This window comes from Jaculus jaculus, chromosome X, assembly GCF_020740685.1.
Source record: "Jaculus jaculus isolate mJacJac1 chromosome X, mJacJac1.mat.Y.cur, whole genome shotgun sequence".
Taxonomy (NCBI): domain Eukaryota; kingdom Metazoa; phylum Chordata; class Mammalia; order Rodentia; family Dipodidae; genus Jaculus; species Jaculus jaculus.
In genome coordinates this window covers 35,360,402-35,386,373 of record NC_059125.1, presented here as the reverse complement: position 1 = coordinate 35,386,373, position 25,972 = coordinate 35,360,402, and the positions used below count along the sequence as shown (strand labels likewise).

The 25,972-nt window shown below is 39.2% G+C and overlaps 1 protein-coding gene across 1 annotated transcript in view; it reads left to right on the top strand.

Moving 5' to 3' along the window:
* Positions 1-1,444: 1,444 nt before the first annotated feature.
* LOC101610107 (cartilage associated protein) overlaps positions 1,445-25,972 on the top strand; it is a 65,740-nt gene continuing 41,212 nt past the window's right edge. The window contains 1 exon segment of the mRNA XM_045139844.1: positions 1,445-1,480. Within this exon segment, the coding sequence (XP_044995779.1) occupies positions 1,445-1,480 (36 nt within the window).

Here is a 25,972-nt window from a genome sequence, read left to right as displayed (position 1 = left end):
CCGTTATAGGAGTGGGCAATCTTGTTTGATTTACTTGCATTTGATTTTTCATGTTAATCCTTTTGCACTGTGGTCTGCCCATCACAGTGTAGGAATCTTATTCAATTTAGGACGAGGCTGTAGTTTACCCTTGAAGTGTCTTCACTGATTATTCCCTTGTATGTTTGCTTAAATTAGGCTTCTGATAGCAATGGGGCCTGCCTGCTCAGAGGAAAGGAGCCCATGGGTCTCTGGTGAGAGCCTGAGGACCTTATGAAGGAGATTGTTGGTTGGTGGTTCAGGATATGGGACTTTGTGTTCACGTGGCCCAAGACACATCATCAGCTAGTCTACTAAAAGGTTCACAGAAAGCCTCAATAGCACCACTCTAGATAATGAACTTTTAATCCACAAACTTTTGGGAGCATTCAATAGTCAAGTTATAGCAATCACCAAGATTTGATATTAAATGTGCCCAACAAGACAGTATACTGTGTAATAAATGCTAAAACATGGAATGAACAGTTGCTCACATAAAGTAATTCAAATGCCTTAGAATACCAATTAAATGAGTATAAGTATTTCTATCATTCCTTGTCCTCCTACTTTTATGTGGGTTCAGCCAGTGTAAGGTACCTAGAAGGTACACTATAAATCCAGACTTCATTTTCTTCTTGTTTCAGCTGACCTTTCTGGAAATGTATGCATTTGTTATTGTTCCAGTAGCACTTCCACTTCATTATGTCATAGTTTCAATATTTACCAAGTGATCTTTGTCCAAGGAGGCCAATCAAACCATCATAGTTTGTTGCTTCTCCTAGATGATAACTCCATCCTGCTGATGTTAATCTCTGATTTGTCCCACTTGTTACCTTCAACAGAACAACAAAAAGTAACATGTAAATTCATTCTACGTAAATACATCTTAAGATAATTTTTTCTAGCTATGCTCTAACTATTTAAGAATGGATAGGAGAAGGAGTATATGTGAGCAAATAAAGGGGATTAATATTCTTTAATTATGTTGTCTCTAGAAATATGGTTTATGCCAAGTAGTTGAAAAGAATATAATAAAGACATTATTTACTGTGTTGATAGAATATAAGAAACACATTAAAACTGTGGTGGTTTGAATCAGATGTCCCCCATAAACTCCTATGTCCTGAATGGTTGTTCCACAGCTGGTGACAATTTGGGAGGTAGAGCTTTGTGGGAGGAGGTATGTTTCTTCAGGCAGGCTTAAGATGATTATGGAAAAATCCTCCTTGCTGAAGAGTGGCTTACTATCCTGCTATTGTTTTCCACCTGCTATGGCAGAGTTGATGTCCAGTCTCTGGTTATGCTATGCTTTCCCTGGCAATCATTAAGGTTTTTCTTGAGACTGTAAGCCAAAATGAAACGTTTCCTCCCATCAGCTTCTTTTGTTCTTGTATATTTTCACAACAATGTGAAAAATACCACAGAAATGGTTATGGACCACGAGACTACCATTGTTGTGAAGGTATGTGGAAACCTGGCAAAGATGGAGGGAGGGAGCAATATTACTGTTACTAACAAGTCCTCTGTCTGTAAGAAAGAATCTCCAAACAGGAATTATGGCTATAGGTAGATCTCAATATGGCTACTGTTAGTTGAACTTCATTCAGGCAGGGAAGGATCATCAAGGAGAGACAGTCTCTATGTCTATGTCTATGTCTATGTCTATGTCTATGTCTATGTCTATGTCTATGGCTATGGCTATGGCTATGTCTATGTCTATGTCCATGTCTATGTCTACTCCAGTACTTTGATTTCCTTCCTAAAACTATCCTTGGCAAAATGTAATAACAAGCAAAGTTTAAGAGAGCCCTGTAAATCAGGCTCACAGAAATGATCCTCTAGGGTGTAAAACAGACCAGAGGGAGGATAAGATAGGCTTAGAGAGGCAAATAATGATTGCCAGAATGTCCCCCTTTTTTTAAAACACAATTTTAAAACCATATTATGTGGAAGAATGATATCATTAAAAACATTATTAAGCAAAAATAAAAATGGATGCCACAGTTTTATTATACTCTGGGGTCATAAATATAATCACAGTTTAGTAATCCTCATAACTCTCACACAATAATAAAACACACAAAAATTGAAGTCATGTATGGTGGTGTGTGTCTATAACTCAAGCATTCTGGAGGCAAAACAGGAGGAATACTGCAAATTGAAAGCTAATTTTTTCTACACAGAAAATTCCCCACCAGCCAAAGCTACCATGTAAAAATCAAATTGGAATAAATAAAAGCAAAGCAATGAATAAAAATGCAAACTATATCTTTGTCAAAGTGATACACTGAGATGAAACCACTACCTTATACATTTATTTACTCTTAGAAATAATGTAAATGCATAATATCCAATCAATTTGAGCATTCCCAGGTTGCAAAGTGCCTTTTATATGCACATATTTAATTTTTACTAGTTTGTTATTTATTCTAATTGAACTGATTTTTGAAAATTGAAAACAAATACTCCTGAATAATGGAGTGAACAAAGTTGGAGGGGAGTATATTTTTAATAAGCTGTAATAAACTACTTAAATTTGTATTGTAACTTATGTATATTTATTCATTGACCCATTCATCATTTAGTAGTGTATTGTTTACTTTCCATGATTTTGTGTATGCTCTATAGATTTTCTTGCTATTGATTTGTAGTTTGATCCCATTGTGATCAGACAGAGTGCAAGGAATTACTTCAATTTTCCTGTATTTGTTAGGATTTATTTTGTGTCCTAATATGTGGTTTACTTGAGAGAATGTTCCATGTGCTGCTGAAAAGAATGTGTATTCTGCACCACAGATTAGCTTCATGAAATTACAAAGCTTTTGTACAGCAAAAGACACTGTGAATAGAGCAAAGAGGCAACCTACAGAATGGAAGAAAATCTTTGCCATCTATACATCTGATAGAAGATTAATATCTATGATATACAAAGAACTCAAAAACATTAAATAATAACAAATCAAACAACCCAATTAAAAAAATGGGTTATGGAACTAAATAGAGAGTTCTCACAAGAAGAAATACAGATGACATATAACATCTAAAAAAAGTTGGACATCCCTAGTTATCAGGGAAGTGAAGATTAAAACTATGTTGAGATTCCATCTCATTCCTGTCAGAATGGCTACCATCAGGAAAACAAATAACAATAAATATTGGTGAGGATGTGGAAAAAGAGGAACCCTTCTACCCTGTTGGTGGGAATGTAATCTGGTATAAATATTGTGGAAAAGTGTGGAGGTTCCTGAGACAGCTAAAAATATATATACCATATGGACCAGCTATATCATTCCTAGGTATATAGGTAAGTATGGAAGCTGTCAATTTAAAAAAAAACAAAAAATTAGGAAAAACATACCTTATCTTTAATATTTTATCAAATTCTTTATATATCACCTTCTGTATCCTATAACATTGACTTTCCTTCAACAACACTCCTGTCAATTTGCCTTGCCAAAAGTCCACACTGTCCCTTACTCAGTAATTTATTGATGTTCCAACTGCTGACCTCCTTGGTGCTGGACTATAAATCCCCACTTGTTCTTGTATTGTGAGTAATCTGCTCCTTGAATAAAATCTGTTTTACCTTTAACAAATGTCTTTTTTCTTTAAAAATGATATTAAACTAATTGGTCTAGAACATCTTATGTAATCTAAAATAATTTCTAAAACATCCTCTGTGTAAACCAGCTGACAGAAAGCTGGAAAAAGCTATACTACATGCAGTTGAATGTGAGAGAGAAAAGTCACCAGTGGAGATAAACCACAATGGACACTGCAAGTCTTAAATTTGGCCAACAAGGCCAAATAAGCCAATGAGTGCAACAGTGGCATGCCTATTGTGGGGGAAACCAACTGCCCTCTAATTGGACTGGAGGCCCACTCCATGGGAGAGAATACATCCCTGATACTGAAAACCTACAACAGGGGTATTCATGAGCCCTAGGGGCGTATGGTGTGCTGCTGTCTAGCTAAATGCCCAACCAATACTATGCTCACCAACTGCCCAGTATGCAAGTCTCTTAATGCTCATATCCACATATTAATGCTACTCTCATTTTTGGTTAGAGAAGCTTCTCTTTTTAGATGTCAGTGACCTTGGGATGACTCAGACGGCACTATAGTGCTGAGAAGAGGTGACACAGGAGTGTTCAGCACTGAACTATCTCTATCACACCTTCCAAGGCTCAGGGTCCTTTGCAGAAGAGCTGGTGGAAAAAATGTAAGGGCCAAAGGAAGGGTAGGACTCCTTAAAACATGCTCCTCCAGACACAAAATAGCCTGGATATCCATGTCTTCACAGTGCCTGACACTGCCTACTCAAGACCATTTTAGTAGGAGGAAGATCATAATATCAAAATAAAAGAGAGACTGATTGAGAGGGGGAGGGGATATGATGGAGAGTGGAGTTTCAAAGGGGAACGTGGGGAGAGAGAAGGAATTACCATGGCATATTGTTTATAATCATAAAAGTTGTTAATAAAAAATAAAATAAAATTATAAAAATAATAAAAATTTAAAAATACAAATGACCTTCCTAGATCAAAAAAGTAAAAATATATTGATGATAGTATATAAGCAGGATGTGAATTCAAAGTACATTTCAACATATTTGTGTGCATATTCAGTGTGCTTACAGATCAAAAAGAAGAAACAGAAAGTTGGATAAATGTGGAAATGTTTGAAAGATCAAGCAAATGTCCAGATTTGTAAAGGAGGAAAATTTATCAAAGGCTGATTTTTTTTCTTCCAAGTGGGGCTAAAAGAGGTAAAGGTTGAAATTCATGCAGATATTGTAAATTGGAGGTATAATGTTGATAAGTTTCTCAACTGAACATATTCATTTATTGATGCTATATTAATCAGCTTAGATTGAAGGGCAATAGTTACAGTGGAATGTAAGGACAACATGAAATTATGCATAGCTGAGAGCAAAGAGAAATAATGCAAGCCAAAAATTATACTATTCTCAATGTTAATATATCCCCAATTACTCTGGTAAATAGAAATACCTATTATTATGGAATTTTCCTGCAACTGGCATTAACCTTTTCCTGGGGAAATGTAAACAGACATGTGTTCACCCCAAAATAAAGCACAGACAACAGACGGAAGTAATTATTACACCAAAGTCCAACTTGGTGAACCTATCAGTTTATTGAAGTCATTTACAGAAGTACAGATGGCTCAGAGGCAGCTGCAATACCAAAAAGCCCACCCTAGCACAGGTGATGACTCATGGAAGATGCATCTCTGGAGCTCACTGTAGGAATTGCAAGCAGAGTCTCTTTCTTTCCCAACATTTGTTTACTGCTTCTATAATTTTGAAGAAGGATCTTATAAGTTTCAGCTTCCTGACTTATTTATCCCTTGAGTCTCCAGTCTTCTTCCCTCCAGGAGGTAATGTTTAGATATGGAGGAAATTACTTCACTACACTCAACTCTTCCCTCTGGCTTTTACATTCTTTCTATTCCAACATTCTTTCTACATGCTCATCAGTGATCTTTCTGGAACCTTGCAGAGGGTGACATAGATGTCCATCTATGGCTAAGCACTGAGCAATTATGCCACAGTATTAGTCACTTATTCTCAGAAGCTTGGCTGGTTGTAAGTTTCTGTAATATTCCTCTTATTGTGAAAAAGATGTTTCCCTCTATGACCCATTAAAACAGATTGCAAGTTATCTATGGGAACAGGCAGAGATGTTTAGAAGGCAATTTGACAGGTGTATCACATCCATTTAACAAAGCAACAGCAGTTGCTTTCCTGCTAGGGCCCATGACCAACAAAGTCCTGAACCTTTAACCATGGCTTATAGTACCAGATGTGTACCTTAAGTACAATCAAAAATTAGTTGGGGGCTGGAGAGATAGCTTAGCGGTTAAGTGCTTGCCTGTGAGGCCTAAGGACCCCGGTTCAAGGCTCGATTCCCCAGGACTCATGTTAGCCAGATGCATAAGGGGGCACACATGTCTGGAGTTTGTTTGCAGTGGCTGGAGGCCCTGGCGTGCCCATTCTCTGTGTGTGTGTGTGTGTGTGTCTTTCTCTCTGTGTCTGTCACTCTCAAATAAATAAATGAACAAAAAATATTTTAAAAAATTAGTTGGGGGCCAGGCATAGTGGCACCTGCCTTTAATCCTAGCACTAGGAAGGCAGAGGTAGGAGGATCACCATGAGTACGAGGCCACCCTGAGACTCCATAGTGAATTCCAGGTCAGCCTGAGCTAGAATGAAACCCTACTTAGAAAAAAAGTTATTTGCTTAGATCCATAGCAGTCATGTCCCTGTTGCACCAGTGAGCACATCTTGCCAGGCGTGCTTTTACTGCCCTGTACAGGGTTCATAGCAGTTGTTGACAGTTCTCCCTCTACATGATACCTTACACTAGGAAAAATAATCATTGAAGGAGCTTCAGTTTAGTCCTAGACTGGTTTCTCCATGTCCTACAACAAAAGTATGTGACAGCTTCAGAAATTGTGTCTTACTATCCAGTTCTGGCCTACAACAAACAGCAATAGAAAATTTTATTTTGGGAATCTCAGAAGCCTCCATGGATAACAACTTTTAGGGAAGTAGGATAGCCCTAGAACTGAGTGCTTTATTTAAAAACCTTATAGCATTTTGGGCATACCTTTTATCATTCCTTATCTTACAGATATTGCATCCCTCCAACACAGAACTATCTGGACCATTGAACTTCCTTTCATATCTATTAAATGACAAAGCTGAGGGGCATTTTCTGTCACCTTTATCTAGTGCTCTTCATCCTCATTATCTGACTCCCTCCCTGGATTCCAAGTTTTTGGATTACAAGAAGGGCTTTTTAGCACTAATCTTACACTCTTTTTTCCTTGCATCATGACACTTGTGAAACAAGGCAAGGCAGTACCTCAATGTCATATTCTTTTTATTCAATTTGCCAGCCCAATCTGAGGCTAATGCAGCTGGAGCTCTTAATGCATCTCTTTTTGTAATTTCTCCTTTACACAACCAGTTTCCCTATCATCTCAGCCTCAGATGCATACTCATTACCTATAACAATGACCATGTCACCTCTCTGGGAGCTTGTGGACACTCTTACATACCACATTCAGAGACTTCAATATTTGCTCCAAGTGCATAAATATTTGCTCCAGACATTCATCCATTTTCAGAACATTCCCATACTTTCAAGGTGGACCCCACTCACTGAACAGGCATGCCACCTCATGCCACTTAGAAAAATACTGCCACCTTGGGATTCCCAACACTGACACTACACTCACAGACTACATGGCCCTGATTGAATGTCCTGTTACCCATGCAGGAGTGCATGCAGCTGCCACTGTAGCCAGAAAGCACACCACTGTATACAACTGTAGGAAAAAGTAGCCATATCAGGATTTCTCCAGCAGATGTTCTACCTTCACAGTAGTCAGCCTCAATTATATGTCTTAGCTCCCATTGCAAAGTCCATGAAATCAATCCTCCCCAACTCATCTTTGTTTCTCAGTCCCTGTTCAAGCAGCATTTGTTGCATTAAACTTTTCCTTGGGTGACATGAACTGACATTTATTCACCCCCAGATATAGCACTAATTACAGACAAATTAATCATTGTACCAAAGTCCACTCGGGAGGCAGAGGTAGGAGGATCCACTCATTGGTGAACCAATGAGTTTATCAAAGTTACACACGGGTGTATGGGTTAGAGGTTGCTTACAGGAACATGGAGAACTCACCAGTAGCTGCATCACCAAAGAGCTAACCCCAGGGTAAGTGATGACTCATGGAAACTGCATCCCTGTAGCTCACTGCAGGAGTGGCAGGCAGCTTGGCTGGTCAGTCTCCCTTCCAGAAGTTGTTTACTGCCTTTGTAACCTTGGGGACGAGTCGTATACATTTGTAAGTTTCAGCTGTATGTCTTGTTTACCTCTGGAGTCTCCTGATCCCCCCCTCTTCACAACAGGAGGGAATATTTCAATTCAGAGGAAATTAATACACAACATATAGTCACCATAGAAATGGTAATAGAATAGGAAAACTATTGTATGTTGGTGTTGCAGTTAGCTTTGCATTGCTATCAGAAAGCAATTAGTTGGAGAAAAGGGGTTATTTTGGCTTAGAGACTCGAGAGGAAACTTCATGACAGCAGGGGAAAACATGGCATGAGCAGAGGGTGGACATCACCTCCTGGAGGAGAGTATGCCAAACATTGGCAAGGGGAAGCTGGGTAGAACACCCATAAGCCTGCTCCCCCACACACAATACACTGCCTCCAGGAAGATTCAATTCACAAATTGCCACCAGCTGGGTACCTAGCATTCAGAATACATAAGTATATGGAAGGACACCTGAATCAAACCACCAAAATAGGGTTATGATTTTGTAAGTTGAGTGTAGTAAAAATACAAGAGTGTAAAGTTATAAAACTTTATTTGAATATATTATGTGAAATGAACAGCTAAGCTGATCAGATTGCATGCTTGGGAGAAAGTACATCAATAGTGTCTGGAGTGTCTATGATGTCAAGAGTGTTTAGTGTGGTCTCAGTATATGAAGCCACATGACTTTAACTGAATCATAGTAGGACATGCTTGTCATCCCAGCCATGTGGATATTGAGGAAAGAGAATCTTGAGTTCAGTGTCATCCTGGATATGTAACAAGTTTAAAGATGATACTGTCTAGGGGTGCTGGGTTTAATTTCTCTGCTGATTAAAGAATTAAGACACAGGAAAGTGTTAAATAAAGTTTATTTTAGAGACTTCTGGGTAAGATGGGGGCACAAAAGCCATGCCAAAACAGTATAGGGGGATAATAAGCAGAAAAACAGTAAAATACACTCTTCTACTAAAAGGTATATAAGGAATTATCAACCACAGCAGAGAAGCAGAAGAGATCTACAGCTTCTAGCAAGTGGGAAACCAGCCAGAATTGGCTCATGCTGCAGGAGAAACCAGATGAAGCGATTTTCTACTCCATCAACATCCTTACAAAATCAAGAAACCTGAAGGGAAAGACAACAGGGACCAGTTGAGAAGCTCCTGAAGGAGAAAACAAAAGAGAAAAACTTATTCAAACCTGTTTATACCTCTAGTATTCAAGGTGCTTTAAAATGAGCAGTCCTGTCCCTGATTCAGTGGCACCATGCTTTGTAATAGTGCTGGCAATCTATTTTTCTAATTTTTATAATTTTACTTTCATGTTCATATGCCAATAAAGCATTGACTTCTTTCCAAATAATAATGACTACAAGGGGCTCCTCAAGTTGAATATCTGTTGCAGGAGACAGAATGGATGGCCCCAGGCCCCATCAACAAGCTTCAAATGGTGGTGAAGCAAGAGCCATTTGGTTCCAGGGAGACTAACTTTCAAGTGGCTTTCTTTGCAAATAGGATAGGGCCTCAGGGGAGACTTTCATCTCTGGGGACATCACCATCTGCAATGGCTTTCCTGTCTGCAGAGGAGACAAGTCCCTGAAATGGAACCAGTTCTCTAAGAAGTTCCTTGCATAGCCACCAGGATTTCCCTATGTCTCTAGTCTTTCTTCTCTTTTTCTGTATCCTTTATCTCATTCTTTCTATATTCCAGTTATAATATACCTCAAGTTGGCTTGGACCAAATATTACAAGGACTTGCCTAGTTTGACAGCCAGTTCTTTGAGTTTTCAATTTTATATGAATATTAGGAACTGATTGAGTTATAAATTTATTTTTGAGGATGAGTTCCTCCTCCTGGGACCCTGAAACTATTGCCATGAGTTTTAATATGGCATCCTTTAAACACTGTAGAAATGCTACAGGAGCTTCTTCTTTTCTCTGATGTCTCAAGTACTCTAAGATGCAGTATGTGACATTGTTTCTATTTCTATCCTTTTCATCTTTCTGTTCATCATACTTTCAGGCAGGATCATGAGTTGGGACTGTCTGGTCCTCTATGGGAAAGCCTGGTTTGACCCTGTGGGTTGTAGCCTGACACTGGTGGTAATTGTCTCCTGTTTCAATTACATTATTAATGACCATGTGTTTTTTAATATTTTTATTAGTTATGTATATAGTGTGTATACAACCATGATGGTACCATTGTTAGCCTTCTCCCTGTCGTCCTGCCCCCCTGAGCCATGTTGGGTTCATTTTAGGTCTATTTCAGTGACAGGAGGTTTTGGGAGTCTCTGTGTCTCTGGATATCTGATTTGTAAGAACTGAGTGTTCTCTGAGTCTATCTCCTTCACCCTTGTGCTGGTACCACGTTCACCAAGGAAGCATCTTTTGCTCATTACCCCACTAACTCTATGGCTTCAGCTGGTATCCAGGTGGGTTTCGATGAGCTGATTTTCTCTTTAGTTTCTGCATCCATCTGAAAAAGAGAAGGAAATTCTCTGACAGAGAGTGAAGTCAGTGTGAGATATATGGATACACATTCTTGTTTTATAGAGAATTTGATAGGTGTAGGCACTCTTGTAGCCCACTATTGGTGGGAGCTTGATATTGGAGAGCAGGTTCTTTTGGATATGGTTCTGACTTGTTTTTCTGTTCCAGGTATGGGTTCCATCCCACTGAAAAGATCCATTAGCCAAATCAAGAACAGTTGGTAACCCACAGCAGATAATTATTCTCATTTCTTTTTGAAAGTTAAAAATAAAAGGAGAAATGGTAGCTGGGCATGGTGGTGCACGCCTTTAATCCCAGCACTCCGGAAGCAGAGGATTACTGTGAGTTTGAGGCTATCCTGAGACTATATAGTTAATTCCAGATCATCCTGGGCCAGAGTGAGAAAAAAATCAAAAAAAAAAAAAAAAGGAGAAAAGCTTTTTTACAAGTGGAAATGGCTTATTCTTGTATCTAATTTTTTCATGAAAGTAGGGAAACTCCTTCAAAATATCATCTAGCAAGAATATAGATTTAATGACAGATCAGGCTTAGGATCATAAAAAGAAAGGTTAGCTATAAGTTCCTTTAAGTGAAAGACAGGTAGGACTGCATTAAGGAGTCTCTGTCTGATTTTCTCAGAGCAGATAAGATAGGAACAATGAGACACTCAGAGAAAGTTTAGAAGTGGCCATTCCTTGTGTTTAGGATCCAGAATGTGCTGCTTTTAGTAGTTTTCTCACTGTGTCTCAAGAGCTCTCTTGAGGACAAGAGAGTGGCTTAGGGCATCTGGGAGAATAAGCTCTTATGTGATGCCCCCCAGAAAAGCCATGTACTGTTCCATCTGACTCTGGAACAGGGTATAGATGTCTAAGGGATTCTTATCTTTGGTGCCTGTGGAACTCATTAAAATGTATTGGTTTTTGGCAAGAGAAATAGAATAAAGTAAAGAAACTAAGCTATCATACAATTGAAGAATACAGTTGAGGAGAATCAAGGCTTAACCACAATGTTTTACATGGATCTTTTGTGAGCCCCCAAAATGTCAGCAGCAAAGGGACTGAGACACAGATCCACATTGTCATCTTCAATGGCCTGAGGAGTTACCCTAGACTTTTAGGGAATTCAACTTGGGTTGTGTCTAGGATTTATAGAATTCCAGGAAGAGCCATAATGAAACAGAGTTGAAAAATTCTATGAATTTAAGCATGAGAGTTAGGCAAAGCTTCCCTTTGGAAGCTCAGAGGGAGAGTGAAAACATGCATGAGAACATAAGTGTGGAGTCTTTTAAGAGAGAGTGTCTTTACAAATGACGATTTAAATCTAATACGGAATTCCCTAGGTTTCATCTTACAAATCTTTGTTCTGCTTGGAGAGAGCAGGAGACCAGGTCAGGAAGGAGAGGAAATGAGAATAGTTAGATTTTGCATAATTTATCTTTAATTCTGATATAATCTCTCAAATTTTATTAATCTTATTTATTTTGTATTTCCTTTTAATTTATAGGTTCTAGAACTCATTGATTAGTTTGTAATTTGTCAGTTTAACCATTTCTTAGATGTTTTAAAAGTTTAATTAAAACCAACTGCCCATTATTATTTTCTTTTAATAACAAAAAGTAATGCTGCCTAGGACTTTTGCATTTAAAAAATGTTAAAATAAAAGTGACCCCTAATCTAGGATTAAATGTTCTCCATTGTGTGAAATGTAAACCCAATTTATTTTTAGTTAGGTTTTCCCATTTCTTCCCATTTTTCTCTCAAATACTTGCAAGTTAAATTAACAAAATGTTCTGAATTGGGACTGCCCTAATAGTGTGACCTTGTAGTGTTGGGCCTGTAGTTTTAAATTCTATCAGTGGGATTCTATAGCATCTGTGGATTTAATTTATTACTGATGGGCCCATGGATTTAAATTCTTACTGCTGTGATTCTATATATTTGCCTGTATGAGTAGGATCTATGACTGGCCTCAACACACATTTAGCCTCTAAACACGCCTTAGCCTGGAGTAGTATTGGCAAACAAACAAAAAGAAAACAAGAAGAAAAAAAAGAAAAGAAAAGAAAACTGTGACAAAGATAATGTAATAAGCATTCTTCATGTAAATCTGTTAGACTGTCTAAATTAAGAGACCCAGCTATAATTCGTCACATGTAATACAGAAATCTACACGTAAAACATATCATTTATTCTAAAACCAGAAAATATAAGATACAGTCAATATCAGATGTCTCAAACAATTGAGCATTCTGTTCAGCACCTACAGGAGCAAATGAGCATGTCTGCCAAACATGACACAGTCTAATGGTTCCTGCCTGTGTGGTCTAGCTGTGGTATCTATTCACCTTCACTCTGTCACTGCCATTTTCCACCTAGTATGGTTCGCAGCCCTGCAGGGTCTCGGTTGCCATGTTGAGTTTCATCTGCTGTTCAGTATTTAGACAATGTGAGCCCCAGTCTGCTCAAGCTATACTAATCCTGGAACACTGTCTGAGTAATCAATTCTTCCTGGGACAGTGAGAGCTGCCTTTCATACCCAGGGGTAGGGACCCTAACAAAAAATAGGGAACATAAAACAAGCTTGGAATTCAGCTCAGACAAGTGTGACTTGGGGCTTACCCTAGTCAGGAGAGCCAAAGAGATGCCAGAAGCTCAATGGTCATTCCCCCTGCTTCCTTCCTTCCTTGATTCATACTGACCTTGAGGTAAGTCTGAGTCATCAGCTTGTAAATCCAGGACAATTCCCCAAAGATGTTATCATCTAGGCATATTGGTTTAGTTTTCTTCTGTGATTAATGTATGAAACTCAGGAAAGTGTTTCAAAGAATAAAGTTTATTTTAAAGTAAGAGGTGAGAATGGCAGAGAGTTGACAAAAAAAATCAAAGAAAACAATAAGGCAAATAGGGGACAAAACAATCCAAAAGAATGTAGGACTTTGTACTGAAATGATAGAAATTTTTAACTTATGAAACAAGGCAATCATAGGAATTAGAAAACCTTGGAAGAAATAAATTTGAGTAGCCATAAGCCTGAATTTTAGAAGACATGAAAGCCTACAGGCAGAGTTTCTAATATGTCAACCAATGAATGGTGTGCTTATCTCAACTAAGGCAATGACTAATTGGCTTAAAACGTCAGAGTATATGTTAGGACAACTGTAAGATTGGTCAACTCATAGTAAATTGAAATTACCTTAGTCCAGTGTAAATATCTTTCCAGAGATGAGAATGTGGGAAATGAGTCATGGTGTGGAAGCCGAGTGAAAATAGGTATCTTCTAAGATGGAATATTATTGACAGTGTATTAGGTTCAGGATTTTTAATGATTTTATTTATTTATTTAACAGAGAGAAAGAGGCAGATAGAGAGAATTGTACCAGAGCCTCTAGCCTCTGCAAATGAAGTCCACATACATGCACTTTGTGCATCTGTCTTTACATGGGTACTGGGGAATCAAACATGGGTCCTTTGGCTTTGCTGGCAAGTACCTTAACCACCAAGTCATCTCTCCAGCCCTATCTTCATGTTTTAATAGATAATATGTTGACATTTTTCTAACATTCAAATTTATTCATGCTCAAAATGTAATTTATATTTTTCTGCCTTTAAAATTTTTTAAGTTATTTAATATGTCTGGTTTAAAATTTTGTTTTTATTTAGAAATATTAAAATGGAATTGAGGAGATCTTAATCAGAGAAAATATCTTTCAAAAAATAAAAATGAACACAGATAAGATTAAATAAAAGAGGGTGGAGGTGTGTTGATAGTATAGCTCATTTTTAGTTCACTTTCCAGCATGAGGCCCTAGGTGCCATTGCCAGTGTCAAACCCAAAAATAGAAGAAAAAGATAAAAATGGGAGGTTCATATTTGTGTGTGAAGCTTTTCTCTCTCAAAAGGCTTATTGGTATATAACTGTAATATGGTTAACTGTTCATGTTTAAATCATACAATATAAAATTTTCAGAAACCTTTCAGCATAAGAATGCACGTGTGGTACTAGTGACATGATTAGGGAAATGATCACATCATCATCATTCATCAAAGATTCTTTTTAAATATTTTATTTATTTATCTATGAGAGAGAGAATGGGCATGCCAGGGCCTCTAGCCACTGCAAATGAATTCTAGATGCATGTGTCAACTTGTGCATCTGTCTTACGTGGGTACTAGGGAATTGAACCTGGGTCCCTAGGCTTCAGTGACAAGTGCCTTAACCACTAAGAAATCTCTCCAGCCCCTCTCAAAAATTCTTTATGCACTTTTATAATCTTTCCCCCTTCTTCCTTTGCACTCCTCATCTGCATATTAAACCTGCTTTACTTTATTCATTATACATTAATTTGCATTTTATAGACATGTATATAAGTGTTAATGTTTATCTATTCCCAAGTAATATTTCCCTATGTTAATGTGCCACAGTATTATATCATCTTGCTGTGAACTGTAGCACCCACCACAGACAAGCTGCAACAAAATGAGGTTTGAGGGAGACTTATTCCATCGATGCTTCTCTGTGACTCTTGTCTCTGCCTCACACCCAACCCTTAGGAATCAAACATCCTTATTTTTCTGATGATCTTAGACTAAATAAAGCATCCTGCCTCTCTACTGCTACCATAGTGTCCCCGCCTTTTGTCCTTATCTATTCACACACCAATCAAAAACTTTCTGTGCTCCAGTTCTAAAAAAGTAGGATAATAATCTCTGACCTAATGTTGACTAACATCTGTACATACAGGTCTCCATGTACTCTTTCATAAATGAGAAAATAATCTAGGACTCTGTATAGAAGGTTGGAGACAAAGAGATAAGAGTAAGTTGGGTAGTTTATATAGAAGGAACATCTATCATCTTGGAATAACCTAGGCCATGGCTCAATCCTCTGACCAAATTGGGTTGAATATGATTTCACCAGCCTACTGCATTAGGATTAGTGAAGGCGTGTGTCAAAAGTGCACACTTGGGCTGGAGAGATTGCTTAGTGGTTAAGGCACTTGCCTGCAAAGCCAAAGAACCGGGGTTCAACTCCCCAGTACCCATGTAAGCCAGATGTACAGGTGGTGCATGCATCTGGAATTTTTTTGCAGTGGCTGCCTCTCTCTCTCTCTCTCTCTCTTTCTCTCTCCTTCTCTCTCTCTCTATTAAATAAATAAATAAACATAAAATATAAAATGTGCACACTTTTTGCCCCTCTGTTTTTATAAACTGGTTCTTCATGGACACCTTGAACTTGTCCATATGCCAGTTCCATCAGCTCTGAAAGCACAGTACACCAAGATTGACAGTCTTCTGTTAGAAGTTGCAAAGAGATCTGAGGGCTATCCTTCCAACCCCTTGTGCTCCGTGACTTCATGACATATTTCTGACACTTTACACAAGCCTTTCTGTGAAATTTCATTCATGTGTGTTGACTACACACATGCAAATTCTCTGCATTTAAGTTTAGCAACTGTGTCACTATTCATAGTAAGTATGATATTCCTTGTGGGGACCTCCTGAAAATTTAACTGTCTATTGTGTCCCATATTCAACTCTAAATCCATCTCCTGTTGCATCATAAAGGTCACTTGTAAGGGCTTGCATATAAAAGCCTCCTACTAGTACTTGATAAGATCTAAGCCTGTGTTTTTAACAGGCTTATACATATAGTACTTTTCAAGGCTTAATTAAATGAATTGTTATACTGCTATAAAGTAAGTTTGTATTTCAAAACTTAATAGAATGAAATAAAAGAATGGTGGCACATGCCTTTATTCCCAGCAATTGGGAGGCAGAAGTAGAAGGATATCCATGAGTTTGAGGCCAGCCTGAGACTGCATAGTAAATTCCAGGTCATCCTGGGCTAGAGAGAAACTTTACCTTAAAAAACCAAAATAAGTATTGAGGAAAGAGCCTAAAATCTGGAGTTTTAAGACACTTCTTCACTTAAATTTTACTCTTAATTGAATTTAACATCAAACTTAAAATTGTCTCCGGTATGATATTTCATACTAATTGAACCCTACTGTACCCTTTTTCATTCATCTTGGAACATTTTAATTTATGAGAGAGAGAGAGAATGGGCATGCAGAGCCTCTAGCCACTGCAAACTCCAAATACATGTGCCACCTTGTGCATCTTGTTTACATGGGTACAGGGGAATGGAAACTGGGTCCTTAGACTTCACAGACAAGCATCTTCACCACTAAGCTATCTCTCAAACCACACCCCTCTTTCTTCTTCCTTAGTTGGAAAATTCTGCCAGTGGATGCATCCCCCTATAGCTGATGACGCCATCTGCAAGGCTCCTGCTCTCAAGTAACTGCTGAAACAGGTTTCCCCTTTAGGCATGGAAAACATGTTGGTTGCACATCCCTGGATGCCTTAACCCCTTCCATGGTCTCTCCTCACCCAAACCACATCTCTTTGAATAGAACTGCAATAACAGAAGCCACCTGTATTACTTACTTTTCTCATTGCTGTGACCAAATGCCTGAGCAGGAGCATCATAAAGGAGGAAGGAAGGAAGGGGTTAATTCTGGCTTCCAGCTTCAAGTAAATGCATTCATCATAGCAAATAAGGCAGGGGAACAAGAGAAGGAGGTAAGCTCATCAAATTGTAGCTGGAGTCAAAAAGCAGAGAATGAAAAGGAAGTGAGGCTAGGCTATAAAATCTCAAGGCCAGCCCTCAGTGACTCCCTTCTTCCAGTAAGGCTCTACCTTATCATGGTTCCATTATTTTCACAAATAGTTCCACCAACTGGGGACCAAGTGGTCAAACACACCATCCTATGGGAGATATTTTATATTCAAACCACACCACCACCCCATGGTTCATCTTGTCAACCATGCTCCTTCTCTTGCAATAAATGAAATTTGCTAAGTAGTGAACTAAGAGTAGGTTTAGAAGCTAGGTCTTTAGAGTCTCAATCTAGGTAGTGCCCTAGAGCCATTTGAGAAGAGTCCCTGTAGGATAACAGTTTCAGTCAGGATGCCTCAATTCAGGGAGATAACTTCTCACAAAATTACCCATACAGAATTCATGCTTCCTTCCACAACAGTTAATTCCAATGTCATGCTCTTTCTTAATCTCTTAGCCTGAACCCAGGAAACAAAATTAGAGTTTCATAAAATTTATTGCTCATAACCTGTATATAAATATCAAGTGAGATAATGCATATTGGAATGCTTTGCAGAGAGCAATTGATTTGCCACAGTATTATTATAAGAACCATCAGGTAAAGATTATAATCCTTGCTTCCCATAATGTCTGCTTAGACATCAAAGGAAACATGAAAATGATGGTGATGTCTTAATTTGTCACTAATATTTTTCAACTGTCTTATAGGGCTCAGTAATAATGAACAGATAAGTTGACAAAATTTTGGCTTCAGTGTATGTTTTCATGCTTCCTTAAACACTCTGGCTGGAGTCTGTAGTAGGAATTTTTCTTTTCTTCAACACCCTAAGAATGAGGTTGTCTCAATAGACTGTGAACAAGTTCTGCCTGGCAGGCAGTGTTGCAGTCATCCTGGCTGTTGAACACCCAGAAAATGACTAGAACCTTTGCTAACTTGTCCTCCTACATTGATTAGAATTCATTTTCCCAATAAAGTTTTGACAAGCCTCTAATGAAATAAGGCCCTTCAAAATGAGCATTTAGTGAGTCATGGTTTTCAAATGGAGTCATTTGATTTAAAAATGATAAACATAGCTGTTAGCGAGAAGTGAAATAGGAGTTCTTTCTGTGAGCTATACTACAAAGGCAGCCAATGAATACTTCAAAACTCATCTCCCAAAAAGCACATGACTTCCAAAGTCTGAGAAATAGAAAGAAATGGTAGTGTCTGAAAGCAAGACAACTCTCACAGTTGCCAGACACCCACTTCCACATCTCAGCCAAGTCAAACAGCACAGAGAAACTGACTGAACAGTGCAGAACGAAGCCCCGCTTCAGTGAAGTTAAAATTTCCCTTCCTAGCTTCATGAAGCAGTGAACACATTATACACAGCTTGGCCTGAGGAACTCTCTAGGCTATAGACACTGAGCAGTGAGCAGCTGCAGAGCCATCCACAGATGCTTTGGAAGAACAGATTTCTCCTATGACAGCAGTGTTTCCAAGTACCTGCCACTTTCCACAGACTCCCCATTGTCATTCTGCACAGAGATCTCCATTAGTAAGATGAGCTACAGAGTCAGACCAAGTTATTGCTTAAAGGGTGACGGGTCACCCCATATTCTCTGCTGACACAAGCAACAGGACAAACACACTTACCATGACCATGTGGGAAAATCTGGTTGTTTTTATGTACATAACTCTGCAGCAATGTCAGCTGGTTGAAGGGAGAGGTTTGCATGAATTTTTTAAAATATTTTTTTAATTTTATTTATTATTTGAGAGTGACAGAGAGAGAAAGAGGCAGATAGAGAGAGAGAATGGGCATGCCAGGGCCTCCCTCCACTGCAAACAAACTCCAGACACGTGCATCTTGTGCATCTGGCTAACATGGGTCCTTGGGAATTAAGCCTTGAGCCGGGGTCCTCAGGCTTCACATTAAGCGCTTAACCATTAAGCCATCTCTCCAGCCCAGTTTACATGAATTTTGAGATACTTCTGACTGTGAAAAGAGAAATGCAAAAAAAAAAAAAAAAAAAAAAAACACAGTTTATGTTCATTCAGACCAACATGATACAGAACTGAATCTGACTTGAATAAGGTAATTAAAGAGTTATCTCCACTCTGAGGTGGAGTCAATCTTCATTTAGCATATATTTTTCTGGTGATTTCCCATGCTACATTAGAATTCTCTAACCTTCAGCAATAAGCATTAGTCCCTGGAACAAAGGCCTTTAGTTACAAGGTAAGAAAATATTTGCCTTTGGAATAGCAAAGATCAAATGAATTTTACAGGCTGTTAGTGGAAGCTTATCAGATGCCATTTGGCCATTTGTTTGGTCACATGCTGAACATAACCTCCTGTCATTTTTAGGAGGGTGAGTTCAGGGACCCAGTGGCCCACCATGCTGAGAAATCCTTCCACAGAACTTGATGCCATAAATATATGTCTTCTCAGTAAACTCAGTTGAAAAAGCCAAATCTCAAGAAAGGATTCATGAGGAACTTCAGCTTTTGGGTTTTAAGTTGGGAAGATGAATGTCACTTCTAAGAGTTTTTATTGACAATGAAAGAATTATTTTTTTAAATTATTTATTTATTTATTTGAGAGCGACAGACACAGAGAGAAAGACAGATAGAGGAAGAGAGAGAGAATGGGCGCGCCAGGGCTTCCAGCCTCTGCAAATGAACTCCAGACGTGTGTGCCCCCTTGTGCATCTGGCTAACGTGGGACCTGGGGAACCGAGCCTCTAACCGGGGTCCTTAGGCTTCACAGGCAAGCGCTTAACCGCTAAGCCATCTCTCCAGCCCGAAAGAATTATTTTAACAGTGATGGCTCCTCTCCTCAGTTATCCTTGAGCATAAGTGTGTGTATGTATATATATAATCTGTTTTACATATATAAAATCTGTTATTGTGCTTTTCATTAGTCTGTCTTACCAATGAGAATACCAATTCTTTGAGAGAATATGGTTCTTAATTTCATCAAAATAAAGCATCCTCAACACATTTAACATGTTAAAAATGAAATATTTATTGAAGGATAAAAAAGAGGAAATAAAGGAGGGTAAATATAATGTAATTGAAATAATTTATAAGTTGAAGTGAATAGTTGTCAATGAAGCATCTGCAAATATGCATAGTGAATTAGTGAACATCAATTGTTTTAAATAACAAAAACCTATAAATTTTAACAACTTGTTTTCAACATGACCTATTTACCAAAAAGATGAAGATTGAAGAGATTCACAACAGAGGCACAGAAATGTCAAGTTCATCCAGAAAGTCATTTGTTGCCTATAAGCTTGAAATAAATCTCTTTGTTCTGTAAACTGTGCCTGGTTTGAATGTTCATCCCAGAAACTTGGAACTGTCTATAATATCTCCAATCAGTTGGTTTTGGTTTAGTGTTTTGTCTCAACAATGCCAAGATAACTGCAAAAACAGATTGGTATCAGAGGAGTAGGATTGTAGCTGCTAGAACATGGCCGTGTGGCTTTGATCTTTTGGAACAGCTTTGCCGGAGGAATGTGGAAGGATTTGAAACTTTGGACTAAGGGACATCTTTGCAGTGCTGTATTTATTCTGCTGAGGTTAAAGACTTAAATGCAGTTAAGACGTGTGTACTATAAGACTTGGCTAATGAACAAAAAAAAAAATTTTTGTCTAGACTGGGCTAGAGGCAGTTTCTATGAAAGGCTGTCTGTGCATATTATTTGTCCTGAGAATTTAAGCCATGATAAATTTAACAGTAATATTGAAACATAAAGCAGCAAGATATGGTAGAGAAAGGAATAAAATTTGGGCCAGAGAATATACTCTGGTTCAGCTACAATTATTTGAGAGAGTACCACCATTGAGATTAAGCCAACTGTCTTGCATTGCAGCACTAGGAAGAAGGCTCTCAAAGTTGGCTTGATTCTTCCAGAATTTAAAAATTCAGTAGCCCACCTGATACTATGAAGGAAAGAGAAGGTTCTTGGATTTGCAATGGGCTGAAGAGCTGGGTCATCACTTATGGATACAGGGGAAGTCCCATCTATGGAAGAACCTGCTTCCATATATCAAAGCACATAGAAACAAGCAAAAAGTCTTTAAAACAAAAAGCAGGACTGAAGAGCTAGGTCATCACTTAAGGTATTTGCCTACAAAGCCGAATGACCTGAGTTCAATTCCCCAGTACCCACATAAATCCAGATGCACAAAGTGTCAATGCATTTGGAGATTGTTGTTGTGGCTTAACACCCTGGCATGCCCATTCTCTCTCTCTCCTTCAAAAATAAATAAGTAAAATATGTTTAAAATGCAAAAGCAGGACTCTCCCCCAAAGAGCTCAAACCTTTCTGCACAACTTTGACTGAAATTCATGTGCACCCCTAGTGACAACCCCTCCAGCCAGGTGGCTGTCAAGCTTTAATAAAACACCTGAGTCTATGGGGGCATATATTCAAACTGTCACATTCCACAACTGGCCCCCAATAGACTCATGACCACCTCACATTATAAATTGTATTCAGTCCAACTTCAAAGCTTCCCATAGTAAAGTATTGTTCCAGAGTCCCAAGTCTCACCTGAGATTCAAAAATGTCCTTTAACTGTGAGTCCTGTAAAATGAAAACTGTTAGATACTAACAACATGTAATGTCACAGAGTAAACATTTCCATTATTATGAGACAAAACAAGGAAATACTGGAACAATGTAAAATGGAAAATCACCAGGTAAACATGAAACATTTGCAATTCAATTCTGACATCAATAACTAGTAATGACAGTGTCTGGATTTTAAATTTCCATCCCTTCAGCTGGTCTGAGTAGCTGGAAATGACTTCCATCCTTAGCCAAAAGTACTCCATGGTAGCCTCTGTACAGTTAAGGTGCATCCATAACATCTTTGGATCTCTATTGCAAACTATGGTCCATCTTACAATAGCCTCACTGGCCTCCAATAGATGGATGTTGCCCTGCTCCAAATGTCACATCTAGTAGTCCTGGAACCATGTGCACTTGATAAACTGCTTCCATGCATTTGTCATACTTCCAAAGTCAATACTAGGTATAAAAACAAAGATATTGTTAATCAAGGAAAGAAATAAATCATGACCTTGAAAAACATGTTTCATGTTTCTTCTTTTAAAAAATATATATTTATACCAGTCAGTCTTTCCTGGATGGAATCGCCTCAAGCATCTTTCCATTGTTTTAATGTAAGAGTGTTTGGCCATGCTTAATCATGGTGATATGTTTGACAATGGTGGCTTCAGGAACCTAAAGCTTGTCTCCATTCAAGTAATTTTAAAATTCTTTGAATTTTTCCAACTTTAAATTCTATACCTTTGTGTTCTATATCTTTTGCCAAGCACATTAGTCTATTACTTTCAAATTTAAACTTGATCAAACTTTCTGTAATGATTGGGCAGCAGAATGCTGCCAGCCTTTAGGGCCAGTATCCCAGTTCAAACAAAGTCCCTTATTGTCTTTCCTTCACTTTGGAAGTTCATAAGCAATGCCCCCAAACACGATTTTCTCATCATTTAGAATTTTCAAACTCTCACCAAAATAGCCCATAAATTTTGACTTAGTATATTGTGAGGCTTTTGTAGTCATATGTTCCAAATCCATGCATATTCCTTCTCCAGCACACAAACTCCAGAAGACCCAAATCCACATGATCAGATCCATCTCAGCAACACCCCACTCTGGTTGCCAAATTTTTGATGTAGATAGTCCCAAGTTGTTGGAATGAACATCCAAACCAGGCACAGTTTAGAGATCAAAGAACTTTAGTTCAAGCTTACAGATCCAGGGGAAGTTCCATCTATAATAGATGAAGCTGTTTCTATACATCCAAGCAGAGAGGACAAACCAAACAGCCCTTAAAACCAAAAGCAGCAGCAGGAAACTGCAGCAAGTAGGGAGCCACACAGAGCTCAAACCTATGTGCACACCTTTGGGCCGGAACTCATGTCCACTCCCAGTAACACCTCCCCCAGCCAGGCATCTGGAGACTCACGTAACAAGCTTTAATAAAACACCTGAGTCTATGGGGAACATAGAGAAGGTGATGGATTGAATTTAGAGTGCCCTCATAGCCTCATGTGTTTGTACTTAAGTCTCATACTGGATTCCCAGCTGGGGACCCATTGGGTGGTAGAGCTTTGGTGGGGCTGCGGTGTGAATAGTGGTGAGCTTTGGGGTGTTATAGCATAGCACTATTTGCATCACTCAGCTGGCTCACTCTTGTTACTTCCTCCCTGCTAATGTGTGAATATGTAACATGAGATAATCTGTGCATACCATGCTTTCCCCACCATGATGAAACTTTCCTCTTGAAATCATTGTAGTCATGTACATGTTGGCTTACAGACTCAAGGGTAAGCTCCATGATGGCAGGGGAAATCATGGAATTAGAAGAGGATTGACATAACTTCCTGGCCAATATCAGGTGGACCACAGCAACAGGAGAGTGTGCCAAACACTGACAAGAGGAAGCTGGTTATATCACTCATAAACCCACCCCCAACAGCACACTGCCTCCAGGAGGCTTTAATTCTCAAATTTTCATCAGCCAGGGACCTAGCATTCAGAACACCTAAGTTTATGGGGAATACCTGGATCAAACCACCACATTCCAACCCTAACCCCCATAAGCTGATATATATCCATGATGCAAAACACAATGCATTCAGTCAATATTTAAAAGTCCCCATAGGTTTTATCAATCCTAGTGATGTTCAAGTATCCCCATAATCTACAGTATTGTAAATGAGCCATAATACCAAAAAATCACCCCAAAACCCATAATGGCACAGAATAAACATTTACACTGTGAAAGATGGCATTGGGCATAGCAAAGAAATATTCAACTTATACAAGATTTAAACAGGGAAAACATTAAACTCTGTAGCTCCAAGTCCAACAACTTTAGTCAATGACAAGTCTCCAAGTCTGATAATTCTAACCACTGGCAAGTCTCTGGAGCTACAATTCTTCCCCTCCAGCTAGATTACTCACAGTCCCAGAAAACTTCATCTGGTGATGGCAGCTTTTCTTGGCAGACATCTCATTGTCCTGGCATCTCCATTGGATCTCCACTGCAACCCATGGTTCATCTTCATGGCTCCATCAGGTTGCTACCCTAAAACCTTCAAACCACAGGCCAGACAGATTTGTACAACCATGTTTGTAATGGCTCAATTCATAATAGCTAAGAGCTGGAATCAACTGGATGTCCATCACTAGAAGAATGGATAACTAAGATGTGGTATATCTATACAATGGAATTCTATGCAGCAGTAAGAAAAAAATGACACAATGAAATTTGAGGAAAAATGGTTGAGCCTGGAACAGATCATTCTCAGTGAACTTACCCAATCACGGGGAAAAAAATCGCCACATAGTCTCACTCATCTATAGCACCTAACCTGAATCTACCCAAGATACCTGACATACACAGCAAGCATCTCATGGACTAGACACTAGGATGGATGGGGAAAGAGGGGGGCATTGAAGGGGTGGGAAACACAAATCTAGACCCAAACGGCAATGGTACCTGTATTAGTCAGGGTTCTCTAGAGGAACAGAATTACTAGAATGAATTATTTTATAAAGGGAATTTATTGGATTAGCTTACAGTAGTCCAATAGCAGTTGCAGGCCTGAGAATCACAGAACCTGGTAGCTGCTCAGTCCACGTGGCCAGATGCCTCAGCAGTCCCGACCCGGCACTGCAGATGGTGCTGGACGCCTGGAGGCTTCCTGAGGAGCCGCTGGGTTTCGATCCACGTGGGTCTTCGGTTGATGTTGGTCTTTAGTCCGTACTGGTCTTCAATCCACGCTAGAAGGTAGGGAGCAGCTCCGGCAGCCAAGTGGAAGGAAGGAAGGAAAAAAGGGAACTCTTCTACCCAGAGCTTCCTTATATCAAGTCCCTCTCTGAGCAGGGCTACCCACTCTGGGGGAAGGGCTCACCCTGGGAGAAAGACCTCCTCCTTTAGTTGATCCTTCCTGGAAGCAGCCTGTGGATTACTAAACAGATCAAGTTGACAACACCTTAACTATCACAGTACCATAAAATTCTACTTCCTAAAAGGCAGACCAAATGGCTGAACCTTCACCAGGCCTTTATAGGGAACACCTGAATCACAAGACACTGGAGAGGGTAGGATCAAGGCTAGCCTTAATCTTCTATATCTTCCCTCCCTCCCTTTCCCTCTCCCTCTCTCTCTCTCTCTCTCTCTCCTCTCTAACTCTTGTATATCAGTTATCTTTTTCCTCATTTTCATAGTGGGCACTGACCTGTAACTCCCAGTACCAGCATGGGGCTATCATCCACAATGAGCTTTTGATCAGAGAGACCTACAAGGTTTCCTAAAAGACAGACAGACTTCTGTCAGAGTACTTGATGACCCACCAAAGATTAATGGTAATACCCTACTGTTGAAGACACCATATGCAGTTGGCACGTAAAATGGAATGGCCTGGCTGGAAGCTAGAAGAGTCAGTCCCCAGACAGTCAGCACGTCTAGTGCCAGAAGGTGCTAAATGGGTGACTGAGGGGAAATGACCAATATCTGTCCAAGCAACTCATGGTCTAACCTACTTAGCAGCAAATAACCTGTTGTGATGCCCACACAAGTGCAACAGTGGCACACAGCCATGGTGGGGAACTAACTGCTCTTGATTTGCCTAATTGATCTCCTCAGTGGTATGGGGCCCATAGCTGGAGCTAGGAAACAAGTCAGAACCACTTGGCCCAAAGATTTCATTTTTTCGATGCCATATTCCTCTGCTCACACCAGTTTGGTTCTATGTAAAGCAACCCTGGACAAGTTCTCAGGACACAGGCATAATAGTAAGCCTCTCACATAAACTGCTTCTAGCCCAGTCCAGGAAAAGCTCTTTCTCACCTTCATAAGCCAAACATCACAGTCCATAGTTCTTACTACACTCAGGTCTTTCAAGTCTGAGCAGAATAGTACATCAATCTGTACTTACAGCTCTGCAAGGC